The 23869-nt window shown below is 39.4% G+C and overlaps 2 protein-coding genes across 5 annotated transcripts in view; both read left to right on the forward strand.

The window, feature by feature from the left end:
- Positions 1-889: 889 nt before the first annotated feature.
- Positions 890-16959, forward strand: slc1a4 (solute carrier family 1 member 4). Of its 2 annotated transcripts, none has more exons than XM_058065156.2 (8): positions 890-1481; positions 8069-8111; positions 9471-9536; positions 10691-10857; positions 10948-11181; positions 11977-12171; positions 12357-12491; positions 13548-16959. In XM_058065156.2, the coding sequence occupies exons 1-8, from the start codon at positions 970-972 to the stop codon at positions 13780-13782; spliced, it is 1587 nt and encodes a 528-aa protein (XP_057921139.2). In that variant the 5' UTR covers positions 890-969; the 3' UTR covers positions 13783-16959. The 2 variants fall into 2 exon arrangements, with proteins under 2 accessions (XP_057921139.2, XP_078649963.1); XM_078793837.1 differs by lacking the exon at positions 890-1481 and adding an exon at positions 3954-3968.
- Positions 16960-20357: 3398 nt separating this feature from the next.
- The window catches only part of LOC131120076 (stromal membrane-associated protein 1-like), a 45658-nt gene continuing 42146 nt past the window's right edge, over positions 20358-23869 (forward strand). For all 3 annotated transcript variants that reach the window (XM_058065157.2, XM_058065160.2, XM_058065158.2), the window contains exon 1: positions 20358-20644. In XM_058065157.2, the coding sequence (XP_057921140.2) occupies positions 20527-20644 (118 nt within the window). In that variant the 5' untranslated portion in view covers positions 20358-20526. The remainder of the gene's footprint in view (positions 20645-23869) is intronic.

Here is a 23869-nt window from a genome sequence, read left to right on the forward strand (position 1 = left end):
TTTTGTTAAAAAATGATGTTTTTTTCCACAGAAAACACATCTTACTCAACATAAATTAGTAATAATTTACAAATATTATACCATAACATACCAGATTGATTTATACAGCCTTGTAACCACAACCTAATATAAGTAAAATGTCAGAAGAACATAAAAAAACACATATAGCATGTGGGAAATATGAATAATATTAAATATGATTAACAGCTGATAATACGGGTAAAAGCCTACACTGTAACGAATCTTTGGGATTTCCACACTATGGTACTGTATTATTGACAGTGCATTACTGTAATAAAGTATTGTGATTCTATTCTGGAGTATTGTAGTATTGACACTAATTTACTGTAAATGTTTTCACATTAGAGTACTGTAAATTACACACACTTTCACAGTAAAACCAGTCCATAAATAATAAGTAATTTGCTGTGAATGGAATTACAATATTTTACTGCACTTACACAACAATAGTTACTGTAATACAAGCAGTCCATTACTGTGATTATGCAATGTGTTACTGTGAATGATATTCACATTATATGATTGTAAATATGATTGTAAATATGACCACAATGGCGCCTTCAACAGTGTATCATTATTACGTGTTTATGATTTCATAATTCACTGATTGTTTTTGGGTCAAGCAATGAGATTTTCCTTCTAGTTTGGCTGTCCGTGAATGCATCACATGATCTTCGGCATGAAGACAATAATACAGTTATAAAAAAATTAATATTAATGGAAGCCAATGTAAGTGAATGTAACCTATTTACCGTAAATGGAAATGATATCGCGATATATCATCGAATACGAGACTATCGGCAATGATGCAATCTCGGTATCGACAGCGTCGACATTTGTGTCGTCATCGATCCGCCCACCCATAAGTGGTCACGCCGGCTCGTGGTCTCACCCGAGCCACGCCGAGAGAACACGCCGATCTTCCCGCGCTGCTCCCACAGTAAGAAAATGGAGCAAAAGAGCGAAATCAACGGCCACGCCGTCCCCGCTCCCGTGGATCGGACCTCCGGGGAGAAAGGCGCCCCTAAGAGCATGAGGGAGAAGATACTGGAGTTTCTGACCAAGAACCTCCTGGTTCTCATGACGGTCTCCGGAGTTCTGGTGGGAGTCGGGCTGGGAATGATAGTCCGAAACATGGACCTGACCAAAGCGGAGATGACCTACTTCGCCTTCCCGGGCGAGATGCTCCTCCGGATGCTGAAGATGATCATTCTTCCTCTGGTGGTGTGCAGCCTCGTCTCCGGCGCCGCCAGCCTGGACACCCGCTCCCTGGGCAAGCTGGGCGGCATCGCGGTGGGCTACTTCTTGGTGACCACTCTCATCGCCTCCGGGATCGGGGTGGCCTTGGCGTTCATCATCAAACCCGGCGTGGGTGCCGGGTCCCTGAACACCAACAGCCTCGGTCTGGAGAGCGTCAGCAGCGATAAAGAGACCACGGACTCGTTTCTGGACCTGGCCAGGTAATACGCTTCTCATCAAGATCGTCTATGCGGGATGTCTCACTGTGATTATTTGAACAGTCAAAGTAATGGTAATGGTTTGATTTCATTTGAACATGCATCAGATTACAATTGAGTGCATCCCATAATCAGTTCACAGTTCCACATGTCCAAAAGGAGTAGGAAGAAGCAAAGCTTATTAAATCCTACCCCTCCATCTGGTACTTTTACAATCAGTAACTGTTACATTTGTTCACTTCCTGCTTTCCTAATATAGTTTTAGATTTTTTTTTTTATTTGTTAAATATTTATTTATTAATTAATTTTTAGTCACATACCGAAGTACAAGGTGTACGATTTTTTTTAATTTTTAAAATGTAATTTTTTTTTTTAAATGTAATTTTTTAATTTTTTTTGTCACATACCGAAGTACGAGGCAGTATGACCATCCAATGACAATATAGTGATATATATAGCACATCATGACTGGTTCAAGACTCTTCATCCTTGTATTTAGCAAATTTATTTTATTTATTAATTTATTTTATTAATTTTTATTAATTATTTTTTTTGTTTTTAAATTTAAATTTTTTTAAAAAAATTTTTGTCACATACCGAAGTACAAGGTGATATGAGCATCCAATGCCATAATGGGTACCATAGTAAGTGTCAATATAGTGATATATATAGCACATCATGACTGGTTCAAGACTCTTCATCCTTGTATTTAGCAAATTTATTTTATTTATAAATTTATAATTTTTTTTTTATTTTTTTAATTTTTTTAATTTTTTTTATTGGTTATTTTTACTTATGCATTATTTTAGCTGTTTGAAGATGAACTTTCTGCTGTTACCAAACAGCATGATTTTAGTTTTATTTAAGTTCAAGGACAATCTATTATCATCAAACCATCTTTTTTTAGTGTGACCATTTTTTCTTCTCTGACCTTTCTGAGGTCAGCGGGCACAATGACTCAATGACTCCAATGAGGAGCAGGTCAGTGCAGCCTGATTTCAGTACGGGACAAAACCACCCGCCTTACAGTAAAAATAAAGTAAATACATTAAAAAACTTGTTGGTGCTACTAACACAACACTTACATGCAGACTGTTGGTTCTATTTAAGTACATACAGTATTTATCGGTTCCTAAGTGATAAGTAAAAGTAGGATTTCTTATTTATAAATGCTGTATTTGCTTACAACCTTGTGAATACAGTTTTAACATTATTAGAGCCCTCTAGATGTGAAATAACACCCCTATAGTCACCTTTACACTCCTTTTAGCGAATATAGGGGATTTAAGAGAAATAAGACATACTATATAAGACTTGTGTTCATGTGTGTTGATGTAAACGTGTTCAAGTGTTGGACAGGAAGTGATGTCAGGGGTCCATCCTCGTCTTTCGGTTTCGTCTTGTGCTCCCGATGACTTGGACTTTTCTCGGTTGTTCAACAGTCTGCGTGCATTATATTAAGTACAATTAAAGGGATTGTTTGGATTTGTCGACATGAAGTGGTTAGCACGTAGGCCTCACAGCTAGGAGACCGGAGTTCGATTCCACCCTCGACCATCTCTGTGTGGAGTTTGCATGTTCTCCCCGTGCATGCGTGGGTTTTCTCCGGGTACTCCGGTTTCCTCCCACATTCCAAAAACATGCTAGGTTAATTAGCGACTCCAAATTGTCCATAGGTATGAATGTGAGTGTGAATGGTTGTTTGTCTACATGTGCCCTGTGATTGGCTGGCGACCAGTCTAGGGTGTACCCCGCCTCTTGCCCCAAGACAACTGAGTGTTTCAGCTTCAAGATTTGTGTGTGATATTTTACACTGCTTAATTATGACAGATCCTTTCACATGTTCAAGGATACCTTCCTTATATCTTTGTGGTGGGAGTGATGGTTGCATGCAGCCAATGTTGACTTTTATGATATGTAATTTCACTTTCTTTTTCTTAGTCTGCTGGGTACTCCGTACAGTACCTTAGTGGAGCGGATTCAGGTCTCCTAAAGTTAGGTTGGCTGTCAGACTTGTAGGGAATTTGGGGATGTTAAAGTAGTTCTAAGGAGGGGAAAAATGGCCGGTGTGGGCGGGGAACGCTTGCTAGTACCGTACTGATTAGCTTAGCATCATGTCCGTTTATTGGTCGGGTCAGAAAAGCCCCTCCCCCTCAATATGAGTTGGTCATTGGGTCCTTGTCTAGACAAGCAAAAACCTTCACATGCACGAATTTCGCGTGCTGCTTTGGCTGGACGGTGACGGGCGACAATCGTCCTATCGTGCGGACACAGTTTCGTCTTTCGTGTGTGGTGCTCTTCGGGTGCGTTTGTCACCCACTGAACGTCGTAACTCGGAACGTTGTAAAACATGAATTCAGACGCTGTCGGTTTGATTGCAAAATATCAATTCAAATTGTTGCGTCGCTTGTATTATTATTATTTTTTTCGTATGTTTTTGCTTATATTATTATTTTTTGCGTAGAAAAGCTCGTTTCTGGACCTGGCCAGGTAATATGCTTCACATCAAGATCGTCTATGCGGGATGTCTCACTGTGATTATTTGAACAGTCAAGGTAATGGTAATGGTCATGGTAATGGTAATGGTAATGGTAATGGTAATGGTAATGGTAATGGTAATGGTAATGGTAATGGTAATGGTTTTATTTCATTTGAACATGCATCAGATTACAATTGAGTGCATCCCATAATCAGTTCCCAGTTCCACATGTCCAAAAGGAGTAGGAAGAAGCAAAGCTTATTAAAACCTACCCCTCCATCTGGTACTTTTACAATCAGTAACTGTTACATTTGTTCACTTCCTGCTTTCCTGATATAGTTTAAGAATTTTTTTATTTTTTATTTGTTAAATTTTTAGTTATTAATTAATTTTTAGTCACGTACCGAAGTACAAAGTGTAAGATTTTTTTTTAAATTTTTAAACTGTAATTTTTTAAAAATGTAATAAATTTTTTTTTTTTTAATCACATACCGAAGTACTCGGTGATATGAGCATCCAATGCCATAATGGGTACCATAGTAAGTGTCAATATAGTGATATATATAGCACATCATGACTGGTTCAAGACTCTTCATCCTTGGATTTAGCAAATTTATTTTATTAATTAATTTATTTTATTCATTTTTATTAATTATTTTTCATATGTTTTTGCTTGTATTATTTTTTTGCGTCGAAAAGCCGATGATAAATTCCCAGCATGTTTACGGACGGTGTCAGGTGCTGGAGAAGAAAGTATTTAGAGGGTTCAGCTGTGTCGTCCTAACTGATTTAGGCAGCACTTGTTGCTTATCTCCACAGCAGCTGGACCGCGTGTGTGTTTCTTCCCAACGTTACTTTAGGAATGTTGTTGGTTGGTTGGTTAGCTCGTTTGTTTGGCTAAGCTGGTTGCACAGTAGCGTGCACAACAACACCGCAACGTTTCGCAACAGTCAGAAGCACACGCATGCTGGCAATGATTTTCATTGATGTGTAACTTGTTCACTTTGATTTCGTTCACTTTGTGGCTGAACTTGTTGACCGTCGGTGGGCCGGGATGCGGTTATGGTTACCCAACACGGACCACCTGTAAATATGACAGCATATCATCGTATTGTATTCCTATGACATTCCCAACAACATCCATCTGCGTCCAGTAAAGTTTCCACTCAGGACAAGATATATCCACCTAACCCCCGCGTCCCCTTCACTATTCAGACTCAAACCTCCTGGCACTCCCCTTTAAGACCGAACTCCGAACCTGGGGAGCCTTCTCCATCGCTGCCCCCACCCTCTGGAACTCTTTGCCCCATGCACTCCATGCTTGCCCTGACCTGTTTGCCCCCCCCACCCCCGCCCCTGTTTTTAGTCTTGTTTTTTTTTGTTCTTTTTTTTTTTTTTAGCTCTGAATGAATGTATGGATATTGTATTTGAATGCATCGTTTACTCTGTTTTTACTCAACTCTATTTTTATTTCTTTTTTTTCTACTGTAAAGCGCCTTGAGTACTCTGAAAAGCACTATACAAATAAAATTTATTATTTATTTATATTATTATTATTATTAACATTGTTAATCTTTAATATTAATTTTATGATATCGATATAATCCCCCCCCCCCCCTGAAAAAATACTGTATACAACACATTCTGTCTTCATTTATTCATTTATTCATTTTCACGAGGGTCGCGGGGGGTGCTGGAGCCTATCCCAGCTGTCTTCTTTGGGCGAAAGGCGGGGTACACCCTGGACTGGTGGCCAGCCAGCCAATCACAGGGCACATATAGACAAACAACCATTCACACTCACATTCATACCTATGGACAATTTGGAGTCGCTAATTAACCTAGCATGTTTTTGGAATGTGGGAGGAAACCCGGAAGTACCCGGGGGAAAAAACCACGCATGCACAGGGAGAACATGCAAACTCCACGCCGAGGGTGGAATTGAACTCGGGTCTCCTAGCTGTGAGGTCTGCGCGCTAACCACTTATAAAAATATATTGTATGACTTAATACAATATAAATATATCAATTCAAAGAGTTTTATTCCATTACTATTGTAAAAAGATGCACTTAATGTACATGTATGATAATATTTACTATTTTGATCATATTTAAGTATGACCGATTACATTACATATGCTGGTTAATATGCAGGTCACATTATGTAAATGGTGATTTATAGGCAAAATAGATGTGTCCCATTACATGCATTTTTAGCTGCCTATTTTTACCTGTTTGTATATCTTTAGAACTCACAGAAAAGACAGTGTATGATGGGCAAAATTGTAGAAAAAGTGCAGTTTTCCTCCATATCATGATATGGTTGTTTTATATATGAGTATGCAGAGTATGCCAATCCCTGATATTCGGACAGCGTCGGTCTTCCCGTAGCGGCGGCGTGTGAAACCGCTGAGGCAGCATTTATTGAGTCATCACGGCTTTATGTAGTCAAGCCCCCAGCTGTGTTCGAAGCGTGAGAATAAATGTTGTAAAAGCTTGTGTGTCTTGGCGCCGAGTCATGTGACCTTCAGGGATAAAGTTGCCCTAAACACACATGGGCGCGAGGAAAGGGCCCACAGCTTCCCATAATCCTTTGTGGGTTTTACTGATAACAATGAAAAACACATTCGGCGCGGCGTCTGTGGGAAAGCGATGCTGGACGTGCAAAGTCTGCGTGGCTGACAAGAGGTCATCGTTGTACAAAAGGTTCTCCTCCCATTTCGTGTGGAAGTGGTAAGTTTAGAAGAAATACACTTGAGGCAAATTTGAGGCAGTGGACTCCTAGCATCATTGGTGCAATTTGGCTAGCGCCCTTACATTCCAGTGGATTCCAATAGGCGGATTGTTTGCGACATTTGGTTCCACTTCCACGACAAAGATAAATTAAACATTTGACAATTTTTTTTTTGTCGCCAAACTCAATTTTTGCCGCCGTTACGGGCCACCACGAGCCAGTTGGGAGGCAGTTTGAGCCACTGAATGCCACTAGGTGCCTTATTGGCAACATAGCAAATTGCGTTGGCACCAACTGGCACCAACTGGCGCCGGCCCAGTGGACTCTTAGCATTAAGTATGCTTCATTAAGTATGCTTCACTGCTCTCCATTTTGTTGCTTTTGACTGGTTCAGTCTGTACAGTACAGATGAATAAATAGATATTATAGTTTCTCAATAGTATTTCAAAGGGGGGGGGGGCACAAAAACATTTCTGTCCCCCAGTGGGGGCATGATAATAATTGAGAACCACTGCTGTAGGTTGGCTATAGGTAGGACTAGAGTCAAGCTAAGTTTATTTATATAGCCCTTAATCTTAACTAAGCAGATCTACTTAATTAAATTAAATTAAATTAAATTAAATTAAATTAAATTAAATTAAATTAAATTAAATTAAATTAAATTAAATTAAATTAAATTAAATTAAATTAAATTTCATTTTATTTTATATAACATAAATATAAATAAATATATTTAAAAATATATATATAATTAAAAAAGTAAAAGTTCTTAAAAAATGAACTTCTGCCACTTTGTGGCCGTTTGTTTTGGCTTAAAGCTGCACCAAACATGCGCTGTTCTATTGTGGAGTTGCGTCATCACCTCTTTATGCCTCGTAACGAGTTAAAATATTGACATTCTCACTTCATATTCTCATTTTCTTTAGTAATGAATTGAGAATGAGATATTTAAGGTTACTTTTACCTTCACTGAAGACGTGGTGACATGTTGCCAAAGACCAACATGGACGCCACCTCCATGTTGTGCTATGGCTTGTATTTTCAATGCAAACTTTCTCACCTCAATAATCCAAAATGGAGTCCAAAGAAAGTTGCATTTTGATGACAAAGGTGAGAACTAGTGTGTTTTGGACTCACCTGGTTTGAACCATCCGAGGTCCTGACATGTTCCGTGTGAGACATGTCGAACATTAACACACACGAAACACCGCAAAACAAGATGGAAGTAATGTGTGGACTTTATGGTCATACATTATCTTATCTGCAAACCTTGTTTTGTTTGAATAAAAGACGAGAGAAATTGACACCAAAGATGAAATGGAATCGTGAAAAAAGTTCATCCTTGTATGTCTAACCTCTTGTCCAAATATTTTCCAGGAACCTATTCCCGTCCAATCTGGTGGCTGCTGCTTTCCGCTCTGTGAGTGCCAGCGCTTCAATTATGACCTCATCCCGCGCTCTCTTCACCTTTAGTGTTTGTGTTCAAGTCTCCCCGAGGGAGATTATTCACTAGAATTTATTTCTGCGGCCGCACGGATGCCACTCCACGTTCATTTACAGCCGGCGTAAATCCACGCTGGTGTGCTGGCGGCCCCCGTAATGCCTCTTAATGAGGACTCGCCAGCCGTTTCCATGGCGAAATCATTCCATTCCAGGCGGCCTAGCAACCCGCCTGGTCTCGCTGCTTTGGAATACGGATGACTTTCTACAATCGTTATGTCTGCTAAGATGATCAAATGAGAACACTCAGCTAAAAAAAACACATTTGTCACTATTTTATTTTACTTTATTTTTAATTTAATTTAATTTAATTTAATTTAATTTAATTTAATTTAATTTAATTTAATTTAATTTAATTTAATTTAATTTTATTTTATTTTATTTTATTTTATTTTATTTTATTTTATTTTATTTTATTTTATTTTATTTACTGATAATATTTATAAAATTTTGTATGACTTTTAACACTTTTTTTTAGCATTTCTTTTATAGATTGACAAATACATTCATTAAAAAAACTAGAAAACTAAATAAAACAACAGCAAAATATAATGTATAATATTATATAATATATACAATAAATATAAAAAATTACCATAATTATAGGAACATAAAGTCAGAATATTCAGAAAAAAAAATGTAATATTAGGAGAAAAAAGTCCCAGTATTATGAAGAAAATATTTGTAGAATATAGAATGTAGAAGCATGAAGTGGAACTACTTAAGTAAAAGTAACATTTTTGAGAATCAAGCAAAACAAATTATAAAGTTGGACTTATTGGAAAATTAGGTTAGAAAAAAAGATAATATTACGAGAATCAAGTACAGAAATAAAGTCATAATATTAGAGGAAAAAATACCATCAGAAAGTAGAAATACTTGAGTTTAGATTTTAGTATGCAGCCATCATTGGGGGAAAAAAAGCAGTTAGCCCTAGTCTAAAAACCGTAGATGTGAATCATATAAATCATATAATCATAAACTTAGGGACTTGTTGCATGGAGAGAAAAGCGAGTTTCAAAGTGCAGCCAGGTCACTGAGTGCAATCCGATCTCCATCCAGTCCCCCCCCCCCCCCCCCATGTGGAAGAGGTCCAACTATGGATTAAACCAGCAAGACAGATTTACATTTCAACTCTATGTTTTTTTTAATTCATTTCTGAAGTTTACTCTTTCTGCTAATGCTTTGTCTCTGTTATGATAACAATTGCCATAATCATCATATCAATAGTTGCGTATTTCTTTACCAGACATTCCTAATGTGTTCTACTGTGTTGCAGTACGCCACCGGCTACAAGATGGTTGCTTCAGGAAACGACACCAATGGCACCATCGTCTACCAAAAGGTAGGTGTATGAAAACCCGTTATAAAGATATAAAAACAGCTAAAAAAGACAGAGCAAAGAATATTAATTCTCCAGAACATTCATTCCAAAACAAGAATAATGCTTTTATTCCTCCACTTTTGGCATGAGTCCATGGTATTTACTTTGCCATGGGTCATGATGTGCACCACCCCCTCCCAGCCCCCAGCCCCCAGGAGACAGGGGATGAACTGGCAGAACAATGAAATCCCTCCAGACAATGGCTGACTACAAACCCCAGGATTTGACCCAGTCCTTTTTTGTTAATCATTATCCAGCTCAGCTGCACAGCGGTCGAGTGGTTAGCGCGCAGACCTCACAGCTAGGAGACCAGGGTTCAGTTCCACCTTTGCATGTTCTCCCCGTGCATGCGTGGGTTTTCTCCGGGTACTCCGGTTTCCTCCCACATTCCAAAAACATGCTAGGTTAATTGGCGACTCCAAATTGTCCATAGGTATGAATGTGAGTGTGAATGGTTGTTTGTCTAGATGTGCCACTCTATCATGTAGCTAGCTCACTACACGTAATGGGAGGAGATATTTTTTTCACTCTATCCATGCTCTACGTGATGGAGTGAAAAAAATGCTATGATGAAAAAATTGCCGAGTGAAAAAATTACCACTTCCACACGGAATGGGAGGAGATATTTGTGGAAAAAAATGTCTCCCCCCATTTTGTGTGGAAGTGGTAATTTTTTCACTCAGCAATTTTTTCATCATAGCATTTTTTTCACTCTATCCATGTCCTACATGATAGATTGGAAAAAATATGTAGGACATGGATAGAGTGAAAAAAATATCTCCTCCCATTTCGTGTGGAAGTGGTAATTTTTTCACTCAGCAATTTTTTCATCATAGCATTTTTTTCCACTCTATCCACGTCCTACATATTTTTCCACTCTATCATGTAGGACATGGATAGAGTGAAACAAATATCTCCTCACATTTTGTGTGGAAGTGGTAATTTTTGAACAGTTTTGAACAAATAGATCTGTTAATAATAAATTGTATTGTTTTTTGTGGTTGAATATGACCTATTATTAGTCAATAAAGGCTGATCCTGAAGGCCCTACTGATAACCAAACAAGGCGGCATCCGTGACAGAAGAGCTTCAGGTTCTACGTTGTGTGTTTTTAGGTGCCCGTCGGGACGGAGGCAGACGGCATGAACATCCTGGGTCTGGTCTTATTCGCCATGGTGTTTGGCGTGGCGCTCAGGAAGCTTGGAGATGAGGGCGAGGAACTTATCCGTTTCTTCAATGCCTTCAACGAGGCAACCATGGTACTTGTGTCCTGGATCATGTGGTGAGTACTTGGAACCAGAAGGTTTCGAGTCATAAGTGGACAACCATCAGAAGATAACATGATCTTTGTAAATGTTGCACATCTACCCAGGTATATCCCTTTTGGCATCATGTTCCTGGTGGCCAGTAAGATTGTGGAGATGGTAGATGTGGTTTTATTGGTCACTAGCCTGGGGAAGTACATCTTTGCATCCATCCTGGGCCATATCATCCATGGTGGCATCATCCTGCCTCTCATCTACTTTGGTTTCACGCGCAAGAACCCCTTCAGTTTCCTGTCGGGCCTCATTACGCCCTTCACCACCGCTTTCGCCACCTGTTCCAGGTATGACTGTACTTTATTATTATTAATTATTATTATCAATATTTAGGTCTCTGTTATATATTGGAGCTAACTTTATTATAGGCAAATGTAAATATTAACTTTTTCCATCTCAGCTGTGTGATAGATGCTATTTTTTTCCCATTTTTTTTCCAAATATTTTCTAAATATTTCAACTTTCTTTGATAATAATCTTCATGATACTCCTTTTGGTATATTTTTGTATATTTTCTTCCTATATTATATTATAACTTCCTAAATTTACCACTTTATCTTGTTTGTTTCTCCTAATATCCTGACTTAAATAATTAAATAACATATTTTTCTTCAATACTTCATACTCCTATGTAATAAAATAACAGTATTTGTCTTCATAATATTACAATTTATTCTCATAAAATTGCTGCATTTTTTGTCGTTATACAACCTTTTTCTCTTAATATTTTGAGTTAATTCCCATATAATTATAGCATTTTTTTTCCATTTCTGCTGTTGTTTTTTTTTATTTCCTGTCACATAATTATAACTTAATTATGACATCATATCCTGACTTTATTCTGTGAATATTATTAATTTTCCACATTCAAAAATGTGTTTGTTTTGTTTGTTTCTCATAATATCACAACTTAAAAAAACACATCATAATCTAACTTTATGACTTTTTCTCTTTGGCTTACATCTTTTTCTCTTAATATACTGAAGCTAAAACGAGTGCTGAATGACCCCTAGCCCCCCCCCCCTTCTAACCTTCTGACCTCATCACGGTGCTGATGAAACTTTCTCCCCGTTTGTCGCCAGCTCAGCAACGCTTCCCTCCATGATCAAGTGTGTGGAGGAGAACAACGGCGTGGACAAACGCATCAGCCGCTTCATCCTCCCCATCGGTGCCACGGTCAACATGGACGGTGCCGCCATTTTCCAGTGCATAGCCGCCGTCTTCATCGCTCAGCTCAACAACGTGGAGCTCAACGCTGGACAGATCTTCACTATTCTGTAAGAATCTGGCCCGTGACTATCGATAGTTAAAGCGGTTTAAAACCTTGTAACATTAGAGCCCTCTAGACATGCATAGCACCCCTATAGTCACATTTACTCTCATATTAGCCATGGAAACGTGAACATTCTGTTGCTAAAACGAGTGCTGAATGACCCCCCCAACATTCTGTCGTTTTTTCCAGGGTGACGGCCACGGCCTCCAGCGTCGGGGCCGCAGGCATCCCAGCCGGTGGCATCATCACCATCGCCATCATCCTGGAGGCCATCGGCCTGCCGACCAATGATCTGTCACTCATGCTGGCTGTTGACTGGATTGTGTGAGTAAAGCAGTGAATTCTTGTTAGGCGAATGTGACAACCATTGGATTAATTTGTCAATTAATCAGTTGGATTAATCAATATTGTACAGGAAGCCCTCGTTGATGGTGGATAATTGGTCCCAGACCCGAATTTCAGTGAAGTAGGATTCAATATCAATAAACAGAATATTTTTGGAGTTACAGGTTTTAATATTATTAGAGGGCTGCATGGCGGTAAAGTGGTTAGCGCACAGACCTCACAGCTAGGAGACCCGAGTTCAATCCCACCCTTGGCCATCTCTGTGTGGAGTTTGCATGTTCTCCCCGTGCATGCGTGGGTTTTCTCCGGTTTCCTCCCACATTCCAAAAACATGCTAGGTTAATTGGCGACTCCAAATTGTGAGTGTGAATGGTTGTTTGTCTATATGTGCCCTGTGATTGGCTGGCCACCGGTCCAGGGTGTACCCCGCCTCTCGCCCGAAGACAGCTGGGATAGGCTCCAGCACCCCCTGCGACCCTTGTGAGGAAATGCGGTAGAAAATGAATGAATATTATTAGAGCCCTGTAGACATGAAATAACACCCCTACAGTCACGTCATTCATTCATTTTCTTATCCTCACGAGGGTCGTGGGGGCTGGAGCCTATCCCAGCTGTCTTCGGGCGAGAGGCGGGGTACACCCTGGACTGGTCACTTTTACACTCCTATTTTGTTTACATCACATGGCTGCCACTAGCATAGCAAGCTAACTACCTAGCCTCTCCAGGGTACTTATTCTGAACTTAAAGTGTTTCAAACAGAGTGAGGAAGAAAGACAAAGTACTTGAAAGTACCATTTCCACACTGAATGTGAGGATAACTTGTTGTATGTGAATGTAGTCTTAAATGTCCTCCAGTGGAGAAGCAGCAGGTCAGGGCGTTGATTTAAAAAAAAGATCTGTAAGGTCAACCAGGCTTCCTGTGATGTGCCAGCAGGTCCTGTGAAAGAAATACTTTTCCCGTGTCATCCATCCTGTGGGAACTTTGGTAACTCTGTTTTGGAATATGAAGTGTGAATCCCGTGTGTGTGTGCACAGGGATCGTACAACAACGGTGGTGAACGTGGAGGGTGACGCCCTGGGTGCCGGGATCCTGCATCACATCAACCAGCAGGAAGTGAAGAAGAAGCAGCAGCAAGAAGGAGGCGAGCTGGCGGAGGTAAGGGTGGAGGCGGTGGCCAACATCCAGGCGGAGGAGGAGACCTCGCCTCTTGTCAATCACCAAAGCAAAGCTACGGAAGCGACACCGGAAGCCATCGAGTCGATACTGTGAACTTGAGTTTTTTTTTTTTATGCTATTCATCGCTTTGTTGACCTTGGTACTCCGTTAATGTTGCTGATGGTGCAACGCCCGTTTGACGCGTTCCAGAAGAACGACAAATGGGCCAAACTAATGAAGTCTGTGTAGATGCTGTAAATGTGCACAAAGCTGCTGATGTTGACTGTTTTTATTCATGGTTAGTGAGGTTCAACACAAACATTCCCATCAATGTGACTTTTATGATTCCTCTTTCATAACTTTATTTGTTTTGTTTTAGTGACTTTAGACAAACCTGCCTGTTTTACCTTTAGTGCATTTTTCATACATTCACTTTGGAAAAAAATACTTTTCCAACACTTGTTGGCGGTAATCTGCTGATGTTGACCCTCACGTCAAACATTAACCCTTGGAATGGGGGAATTCGACCCTTTTTCCCGTCTAACGATTGACCCTGTGCCACATTGACCCATTTAGGAAAGCTTTATTATTGACAGTCCGACGAAAGAAAACACCTTGTAGTCTCTAACCCGTAAAGATAGACTCCATGGCTTAGTCTTCTGAATCGGGAGTGCCCGGAAAACTAACAATGACAAAAATAATCATTTTATAAGAATAAAGCCAAATTTAAAAAAAAATCATGACATTATGATAAACAACAAATAAAGCCCCAAACATACAATTATTTTGTCATATATCATATAAGTAATTTTGGGAAATTACTAAAAAGAATAATGGCAGAAATGGGAAAAAAAATGCTGTATTTTTATGACAATAATATCAAAATATCAAGAGAAAAGAAAATTATTCTAATGAGAAAATTGTTGCAATTTTACCAGAATAAATCCAAAATATTATGAGGGAAAATAAAGTCATTTTAGTGGCAAATATTCAAGTATTAAAGAAAAAAAATAAGATCCATCCATTTTCGATACCGCTTATCCTCACTAGTATACTGGAGCCTATCCCAGCTGTCTTCGGACGTGAGGCGGGGCGACAGCCAATCAGAGGGCACATATAGACAAACAACCATTCACACTCACATTCATACCTATGGACAATTTGGAGTCGCTAATTAACCTAGCATTTTTTTTGTAATGTGGGAGGAGTTGACCAAGCGGAGAATCGAACCCAGATTTCCTAGCTGTGTGGCCACCGTTTGGCTGTAGAAATTTAGATTTATTTAAAAAGAAGACAAGGAATTGATGCGGACATTAAAGTGTCTATTTTTGACATACAGCCCCGCCCACCTGTTTAAATTCTGATTCTGATTGACAGCTTTTCCATCCCACAACAACTTTGGTGCGTTCAAGGACCACTGAACTAATAACATAAATATGGGAAAAAAACACATTTACATATATTATCACATATTTATACATTTTTATTGACTTGGGCTGAACGAGATGTGTTTTGTGTTGGAAAAAGTGGCCTATTTTTGCGGGGAAATGTCGGTATTTATATTTTTTAACCAAAAATCTGCACATTTACAAGGTCGTGGATGCGGAATCACAAATTAGCAGGGATCCACTGTACTATACTACGTATACTCGATGCCTGGAATTCTTTCTTAAATGTGTAAAACTGGATTAAAACTGTGAGGGGCAGATTATAGGGTTTACTCCAGGGGGGGTATAAAGTTCTTGTTTTTTATTGAGCTGCAGCACATTCTTAAAATAGAATTTAACAAGAAAACTAAACACCACAGCAGCAAATATGGGAAAATTAATAGTAATTTTGAAATATTAAGAGAAAAAAGTTGTAATTTGATGAGGAATATGTTGTAATTTCACAAGAATACCATCGTCTTAGTAAAAAAAAAGTTGTAATGCAGTTGTAAAGCATCTTTGCTCACGGTGCAACGTGAAGGTTTTATGTTGCTTAACCCTGTTGGACATTTATGACATCATATACTCCAGTGCTCCCTTTTAATTGGTTGGCAAAATTCTTGTTTTGGTGACGAAATCTCCCCAAAATTATATAAAGTGTTCCCTCACTGTATCACAGTTAAAAAAATCAACTATTAAATCATTATTATAATATATTATTGTTAAAAAAATATTATAAGATAAGTTCCATGTAGTATTGTGGTCGCTGTGGTCTGACATGCCATGGCTGAGGCGAACATGCCATGGCTGAGACAGACACGCCATGTCTGAGATAGAATGCAAAAAATGTTATCCTCGCGTTCTGTGTGGAAGTGGTAAGTTTTGGGCTTCTTTGCCCTTGTTCCCCACTCCATTTGGAACGCTTTCTTAAATTTAGAATTGGAGAGGCTAACTAGTTAGCCTGCTGTGCCAGAGGTGGCCATATGTTATGGCCCTGCAGTGATCTCATAGAAAAAATAATAGCGACCGTGGGTTGTTATTTCATGTCATAACCAGGTTTTTTTAATGTTCTAACTATGAAAATACTCCATTTATAAATAAGGAATCCTACTTTGTGGAAATGTACTTCATCACAGTCGGATGGTAAACCAATTAACTGCAAAAAACAAGGATTACTGTTAACGTATTTAACACTTAGACTCAAATATTTCAGTAAAGCAATGCAGCAGATTAAAGTAGAACACAAATGGAGGTACAGACTGCCCTCTGGTGGCGATAAAGGCTATAGTCACTTCAGGGTTTGTACTTGATTGGCTAAGGAAAGCTTGTGTTTGTGAATGATTCCTATTTACCGTACATTTCAGCTGCTTTTTCATACATGGGGGGCAACATGGAGCGTGCTCCGGTTTTCTTGAAATGTTTAAGTGAGGAAGCCAACTCATTTTTCGCTGTTACGTGTCACCATAGTGTTGGATCAGGTACACGTATGCTGGAAAATGTATCATAACTTCATATTTCAATGGACTTCTTAACCATTTTGGGGGCTAGTTTTTTAGTTTTTGTTGAATATCTCTCAATCAATCACATGATACATATACAATATACCGTGTACAGTACATTTACAAGCAATTTATTTTGATCGTTCTAACCTTTTGTATCATTTGTACTTTCTACTGGTAATACTTGATTGTTATTAACCCTTATTTTTGACTGAAATCCTCTGCTGGTGTTTGTGACAAGCTGTTAGAAGGGAGTGTGTGTTTTTGAATGAGTAGATACTTGTTATGTTACTCTTAAGTTGTGTAGCTGTGATTTTGCACTTGATGCTGTTATGTCATCATTAAAAAGAAGGCATGGTACAGCCTACTCTTTGTTTATTTTGATATATAACATGTCGGTTTCATGTCTCAGATAATCAAAGAAATGTAAATATTAGTCAACGGCAGACACAACACAACACAAAACAGTTTTTTAAATGAAATCTTTTCTTATAAAGGGAGAAAAAAAATCCAAACTTATATGTCCCTGTGTGAAAAAGCAATTATTTCCCCTCGTTGACTCATCCAAGAGGTCACAAAAGACCCCACAACAAGAACTGCAGGCCTCACGTGCCTTAGTTAAGTTCAGTGTTCAAAGACCAAAACCACAAAAAGAACATTAGTGGTCTTTTTGGGAGGTTTTGGTTAAAGTAACACCGCATTTCAGAAAAAGAAAACAGTTCAACAACAGTAAAATATGAATAAGAGTTAGCCTTTACTCACCGCTTATCAGAGGTGGAAGTGGTATAGTGCAATCATTCATCTATACGCATATACAACATACTGTAGAACATACTAGAAGGAAGGGGCAAAAAAATAATTCCAAACTATAATAATTCCAAGTCATATAGTCTGGGACTGTAAAAAAAACCTCAGGCACAATTCAGTACACAATAACAACATGAACACAAGACTTGCACCAGGGGAGAGGGAAGGGAAAGGGGAGTGGAGGTGATCCACTGTATGCCACTATATAAATGACAAAAAAAAATAATATAAGCAGCGCTCCAGTAACCTGGCAACAAAGTGACCAAATCAACGTTTTGTCGAGAGAGCCATCAGCTTTTAAGCTAAATTTACCAATCAAAATACACTTTTGTTCCCGCTTCTACCGTTGCATTTCCTCAAACTACGGAGTGGGCCAATAGTCAAATAAGGTGGGCGCACCTTAATCGCGCATCCGAAAAACTAGTGCTGTTAAAGAAAATGTCCTGTAATGTGTTAACTTTGACAGCCCTTGGTTAATGTCATTAATCCCTTGCAGAGAGTCCGACTCAAACCAAAATGGACTCTAACCTGAGCAAATTTTCCCATAGAAAATAATTTGAATCCAAGTAATTTGTTCCAGACAATCAAAAATGTTAACACATTTTATAGACAAAAAAAAAAAAATCACAAATGACATCATCAAGCTAAGGCAAAATGTTGGGCCACAAAAATATGGGTTGCTAACTGGGGCGGATGTTAACTGAGGTACATTGGACTCTGTTGTGCGCCAAGCCCGAGCTCGTCCAGCTCTCTTGCTTATCATCATGGCACACTTTCTCGTCCGTGGTGTACTACACTACTTTGCAGTGTATTCTGCAAAGTATACTTTGTGTTTTGTAAGGTTTTTTTCGCTCATAAAAACCGGTGCTGCAAGCAGAACAGGTAAATGGTTTCTCTCATGTGTCTTTTCAAATGTTCATTCCGTGCAGCACCAAATCCACACATTGAACATGGATAAGGTTTCTCTCCAGTGTGAATATTGGTGTGAGTTGTGAATTTTGTCTTTACAGAAAATTTTTAACCACAAACAGAGCACATGGATGGTTTCTCTCCAGTGTGGTTTTTTAAACACTGATTTCATACAAAACCTACGTATAGTATAGTGAACAGGCAAAAGGTTTCTCTCTAGTGCGGATTATTGTGAGTGTAGAGAATTTTGTATCACAAACTGAACAGGCGAAAGGTTTCTCTTGTGTGTGACCTCTATTTTGTCGATTCAAATAGATCGAGGGTCGGCAACCTGAGGCTCTGTAGCTGCATGCGGCTCTTTAGCGCCGCCCCAGTGGGTCTCTGGAGCTTTTTGAAAAATGTTTGAAAATTGATAGTTTTTGTTTTAATATGGTTTCCGTGCAGCAACCAGTCCAGGGTGTACCCCGCCTCTCGCCGGAAGACAGCTGGGATAGGCTCCAGCACCCCTCGTGACCCTTGTGAGGATAAGCACTAGAAAATGAATGAATGAATCAATGAAAAAGATGGGGGAGGGAAATATTTTTTTTTGTTAAATACGGTTTCTGTGCAGCGACCAGTCCAGGGTGTACCCCGCCTCTCGCCCAAAGACAGCTGGGATAGGCTCCAGCATCCCTTGCGACCCTTGTGAGGATAAGCGGTAGAAAATGAATGAAAAAGATGGGGGAGGGAAATATTTTTTTTGTTAAATACGGTTTCTGTGCAACAACCAGTCCAGGGTGTACCCCGCCTCTCGCCTGAAGACAGCTGGGATAGGTTCCAGCACCCCTCGCGACCCTTGTGAGGATAAGCGGTAGAAAATGAATGAAAAAGATGGGGGAGGGAAATATATTTTTTTGTTTTAATATGGTTTCTGTTCAGCGACCAGTCCAGGGTGTACCCCGCCTCTCGCCTGAAGACAGCTGGGATAGGCTCCAGCAACCCTGTGACCCTCGTGAGGATAAGTGGTAGAAAATGAATGAATGAATGAAAAAGATGGGGGAGGGAAATATATTTTTTGTTTTAATATGGTTTCTGTGCAGCGACCAGTCTCCGCCTGTCACCCAAAGACAGCTGGGATAGACTCCAGCACCCCTCGCGACCCTTGTGAGGATAAGCGGTAGAAAAATAAATTAATGAATGAAAAAGATTGAGGAGGGAAATATATTTTTTGTTTTAATATGGTTTCTGTGCAACGACCAGTCCCCGCCTGTCGCCCAAAGACAGCTGGGATAGGCTCCAGCACCCCTCGCGACCCTTGTGAGGATAAGCGGTAGAAAATGAATGAAAAAGATGGGGGAGGGAAATATATTTTTTGTTTTAATATGGTTTCTGTGCAGCGACCAGTCTCCGCCTGTCACCCAAAGACAGCTGGGATAGACTCCAGCACCCCTCGCGACCCTTGTGAGGATAAGCGGTAGAAAAATAAATTAATGAATGAAAAAGATTGAGGAGGGAAATATATTTTTTGTTTTAATATGGTTTCTGTGCAACGACCAGTCCCCGCCTGTCGCCCAAAGACAGCTGGGATAGGCTCCAGCACCCCTCGCGACCCTTGTGAGGATAAGCGGTAGAAAATGAATGAAAAAGATGGGGGAGGGAAATATATTTTTTGTTTTAATATGGTTTCTGTGCAACGACCAGTCCCCGCCTGTCGCCCAAAGACAGCTGGGATAGGCTCCAGCACCCCTCGCGACCCTTGTGAGGATAAGCGGTAGAAAAATAAATTAATGAATGAAAAAGATTGAGGAGGGAAATATATTTTTTGTTTTAATATGGTTTCTGTGCGGCGACCAGTCCCCGCCTGTCGCCCTAAGACAGCTGGGATAGGCTCCAGCACCCCTGCGATCCTCGTGAGGATAAGCGATATAAAATGAATGAATGAATGGTTTCTGTCGGAGGACACAAACATTCTTAACATTTAAAAAAAAACGTTTTCATTGAAAACAGGAGCAAATATGTGTACATAAGTGTCACCGAGATGTCCGATGGTCTTGAACGCAGCAGAGATGCTGCCACTTTGGTCTGGATACATATCACCTTGTTAGCAGGTTGGATGCTAGCACACACAATGCGCCTGAGCTTACCGGAGATGACACATCCATTTTAATACATTCTGTCGTTTTGTCATATTTCTCGGCTCTACGCAGAAAGGGACTATCACCCAGACTTTGTTAGACATGACGACTCGCTCAGAAAGGGAGAAAGCCCAAAAACTGAACGAGCAGCATCAGGCCATTCTGTCTAAACTGCTGAGAGAGGACGACAACAAATATTGTGCGGACTGTGAGGCGAAAGGTAAATCTTGCTTACTCATCGTGTGAATGACAAATGTGCGGAATAATGTCAAACCGTGTGCTTGCGTGCAGCTCGCTAGCGGTCGACTAAAGCTAGCAACGCAGCACCGTCAGCACTCTTGCTAAGTTGCTCCTGTTTTATGTCCTAAATGTAAACCCTGAACATTGCTACTATGTGTCTGTCATCATCTGTTTCATGTCGTGTCATGTCATGTCCCTGAGATAAGCTTCTTTTGGCACTTTGAATTATTTTAAATGATACGCTATCAAGCTGTATATGAGCACAGCGCCAGTAAGTATCCAACTTCCGTTACGTATTTCCAAAGTAAAATATTTAATTTTGTAGCGTAGTATGGAAGCACTCGTGTCCATTCAATTCCAAAGGGCTTTAAAGTTAATAAATACTTTGTATGATATCAAGTCTTTATGTTAATCTTTAAATTTATCTAAAAAAAAGTGACAGATTTTCGGTTTATTAATCTTACCTTGCATAGCTTCTTAATAATCCATCCGTCCATATAATGTATATGAAATATGTATTACACCGTCGCTTTGCCTTGATATTTAATAAAGATATTTATATTTTATTTCAGCCCCTTTACTGATAATGTGTTTTACTTTGAAATCTGAAGATTGGTGATTCCGCCTTTGTATTGCCAATAACTTGACACGCGTTGATGACGCTGTATCAGTGTCACGTCCTTGCCTGGTTTATTTATGAGTGGAAAACATTCGTCCTCTTCAGTGTGCATCTTTATATGTTTATTTGATCTTACTCAAAGAAACTGGTCACATTCTGGCATCAAACTGTGTAATGCAACCAAAATACTGTAGTATTCACACTTGGGAATATATTGCAGTACCACTGTATCACTGCCAGACAAGACATCAGGATTGTATTACATATTTTTTTGTATTGCTTTTGTGTGGATGTTCTGGCTTGATGGTGTCTTATACGTTTTGTAACATTTATCTATTAGTAGAAACATGCGGTTTTCTCTCACTGACAATATTATAATATTATAATATTATTATACTTTTATTGACTTCATGTATTAATCCGCCGTTCATTTACAGTGTTTCTCACAGGACTGTAATCTATTTGTGGCATGGCATGGTGGGTTTCTGTGGCGCAAAGGTGATTATAGGGGTGTTATTTCATGTCTAGGGGGGCTCTAATGTTCGGATGTCACTTGTGCTTTTTCCAAAAATAAATAATAAGAAATTATCGCTGTTGACGATGGGCTATAATTAGTCAAAACATATTGAAAAACAAGTTGTATGTAGTATTCTGGCCACTAGATTACATTGATGAGACATAGAGTATATCTTGGATTACATCACTGCATGGAGTCAACAATGGCATGTCCGACATGACAGTAAAAACCGATCCCTCCTGCGCTACTCTTTTTGCTCTTACTCTTATAATATGTTTGTTAGCGAGTGTGTACAGGTAAGGCCAGGATCTACATTTTTTACCACCACACCATTGAATGTACGGGAAATAAAATGATTATTCTGCTAATTTTATTCTGCTAATAATGTTAATTCTGCTGTAATTTCAATATTAAGGTTCCAGGTTGGATAGTTTTGCCATTAGAGAAACTACTGGGTGTGTCACTGCGGTGTGGTGACTCACTTTAGCCTACAGATTCACACACACTGCATGTGTGTGTGTGTGTGTGTGTGTAAGAGAGAGAGAGAGAGAGAGGGAGAGCGAGCTAGAGGAAGGATGCTTATTGATTCCTGTTTCACTGCCTTGCCCTCCGTGATACCTCATCCCTTCCTCCCATTTAAGACTTTAATTCACCTTTGATTGTACGTCATCTTTTCACCAATGTCATCAGATGGCATGCTTGCTAAGTAGCTGTGTGCAGGGGGGGAGGGGGGGGGGCTCCATACTGGCGTCTTGGCAAGCGCCTCTTAGATGACTTATCTTTGACTCTTCCTTGCCAGTCGCAAATCAAATACACATACTTTTTGCAACTAATTATAATTATGTACTGTATTCATAAAAGTCTTATCGCATAGAAAATGGATGGATGGATGGAGGGGTCGCTTTAATTTGCAATGCAATGTTTTAATGTACAAATTTATAGTACTCAACATGCAATTTGACATCTTGAATACGCTTGTATGCATTTTCCTGGTTTCAGCTTCAAGTTCAGTCTGTACAGTACACATATGTGAGTAAATATTGTCAGTTTCTCTAGTATTTCAAGTTGGGGGGTGGGTGAAAAAAATTCTAAATAATAATTGAGTATAACGGCACATAACTGGAGTGATCTATTTTGGAGTGGAGTAGTTTTTCGGTGTAACAATTTTAGTATTACTATTACTACTACTAATAATAACGTAGCTTAGTTAGGTCACATTGTGTGTAAATGGAGCTTTATAGGCGGAATTGATCATTACTGTCTTGGAGTTGGACTGCTGTGTAATTCACCTTATTGCTTGCAGCACTAAATCTTAAACCAGCAGGGGGCAGTACATCCCTGGCAACCACCATGAGTCTTGTTTGCTGCATTTCATTTGACTTTTAGTTGAATCTGGCAACCTTTATCAAGTGGGCCTTGTTTACTGGGAACTACTGCAGTGTCACCCAATGATGTTTGTTTTCCTCATCTCTTTCCTGGAGGTATAAAAGAAATTGATGATTATATTTTGTTGTTTTAGCCAAACTAATTCATCACTTTATTAATGCCATAAGACGAACCATACCGCAATTAGTGTAGATATTGTCAATGTTTGGTTATCTGGAACATTTTTATGACATTTTACATTGTGTAAAGATCTTCTCCCAGATCTTCTTGTAACAGCCCAAGGAATCCATGACCCCGTCTAGCATTCGATTATCTTTACCCTTATTGATGGTCACCACAAGTGGACAATATTGGTGGCTTTCCTTTCTACTGCTAATTGGGAGACATAACAAGGTCCAAAAAGTTACCTACTAAGCAATGCTATTCTTCCTCAGTGTGGCTGAGCAGGCACACCCCGTACCCTACTGTCAGTGTTGTATTGTATGTCATAGTGTGAAATAAGATCATCTGAAAGGTGAAACATTGGGAATGGTAATGGTTTTATTTCATTTGAACATGCATCAGATTACAATTGAGTGCATCCCATAATCAGTTCCCAGGAGGTAGGAAGAAGCAAAGCTTATTAAATCCTACCCCTCCATCTGGTAGTTTTGCAATCACTAACTGTTACATTTGTTCACTTC

Source organism: Doryrhamphus excisus, linkage group LG10 (genome assembly GCF_037039965.1).
Source record: "Doryrhamphus excisus strain RoL-2023G ecotype Guam linkage group LG10, RoL_Dexc_Guam_v1.1, whole genome shotgun sequence".
In the NCBI taxonomy this organism is placed as follows: domain Eukaryota; kingdom Metazoa; phylum Chordata; class Actinopteri; order Syngnathiformes; family Syngnathidae; genus Doryrhamphus; species Doryrhamphus excisus.

Excerpts from the sequence above, each read along its gene's own strand:
- slc1a4 (XM_058065156.2), top strand. The coding sequence starts at position 970 with ATGGAGCAAAAGAGCGAAATCAACGGCCACGCCGTCCCCGCTCCCGTG. Across the intron at positions 1,482-8,068 it reads TCGTTTCTGGACCTGGCCAG|GAACCTATTCCCGTCCAATC; the intron begins GTAATACGCTTC and ends AATATTTTCCAG. Across the intron at positions 8,112-9,470 it reads TGGCTGCTGCTTTCCGCTCT|TACGCCACCGGCTACAAGAT; the intron begins GTGAGTGCCAGC and ends ACTGTGTTGCAG.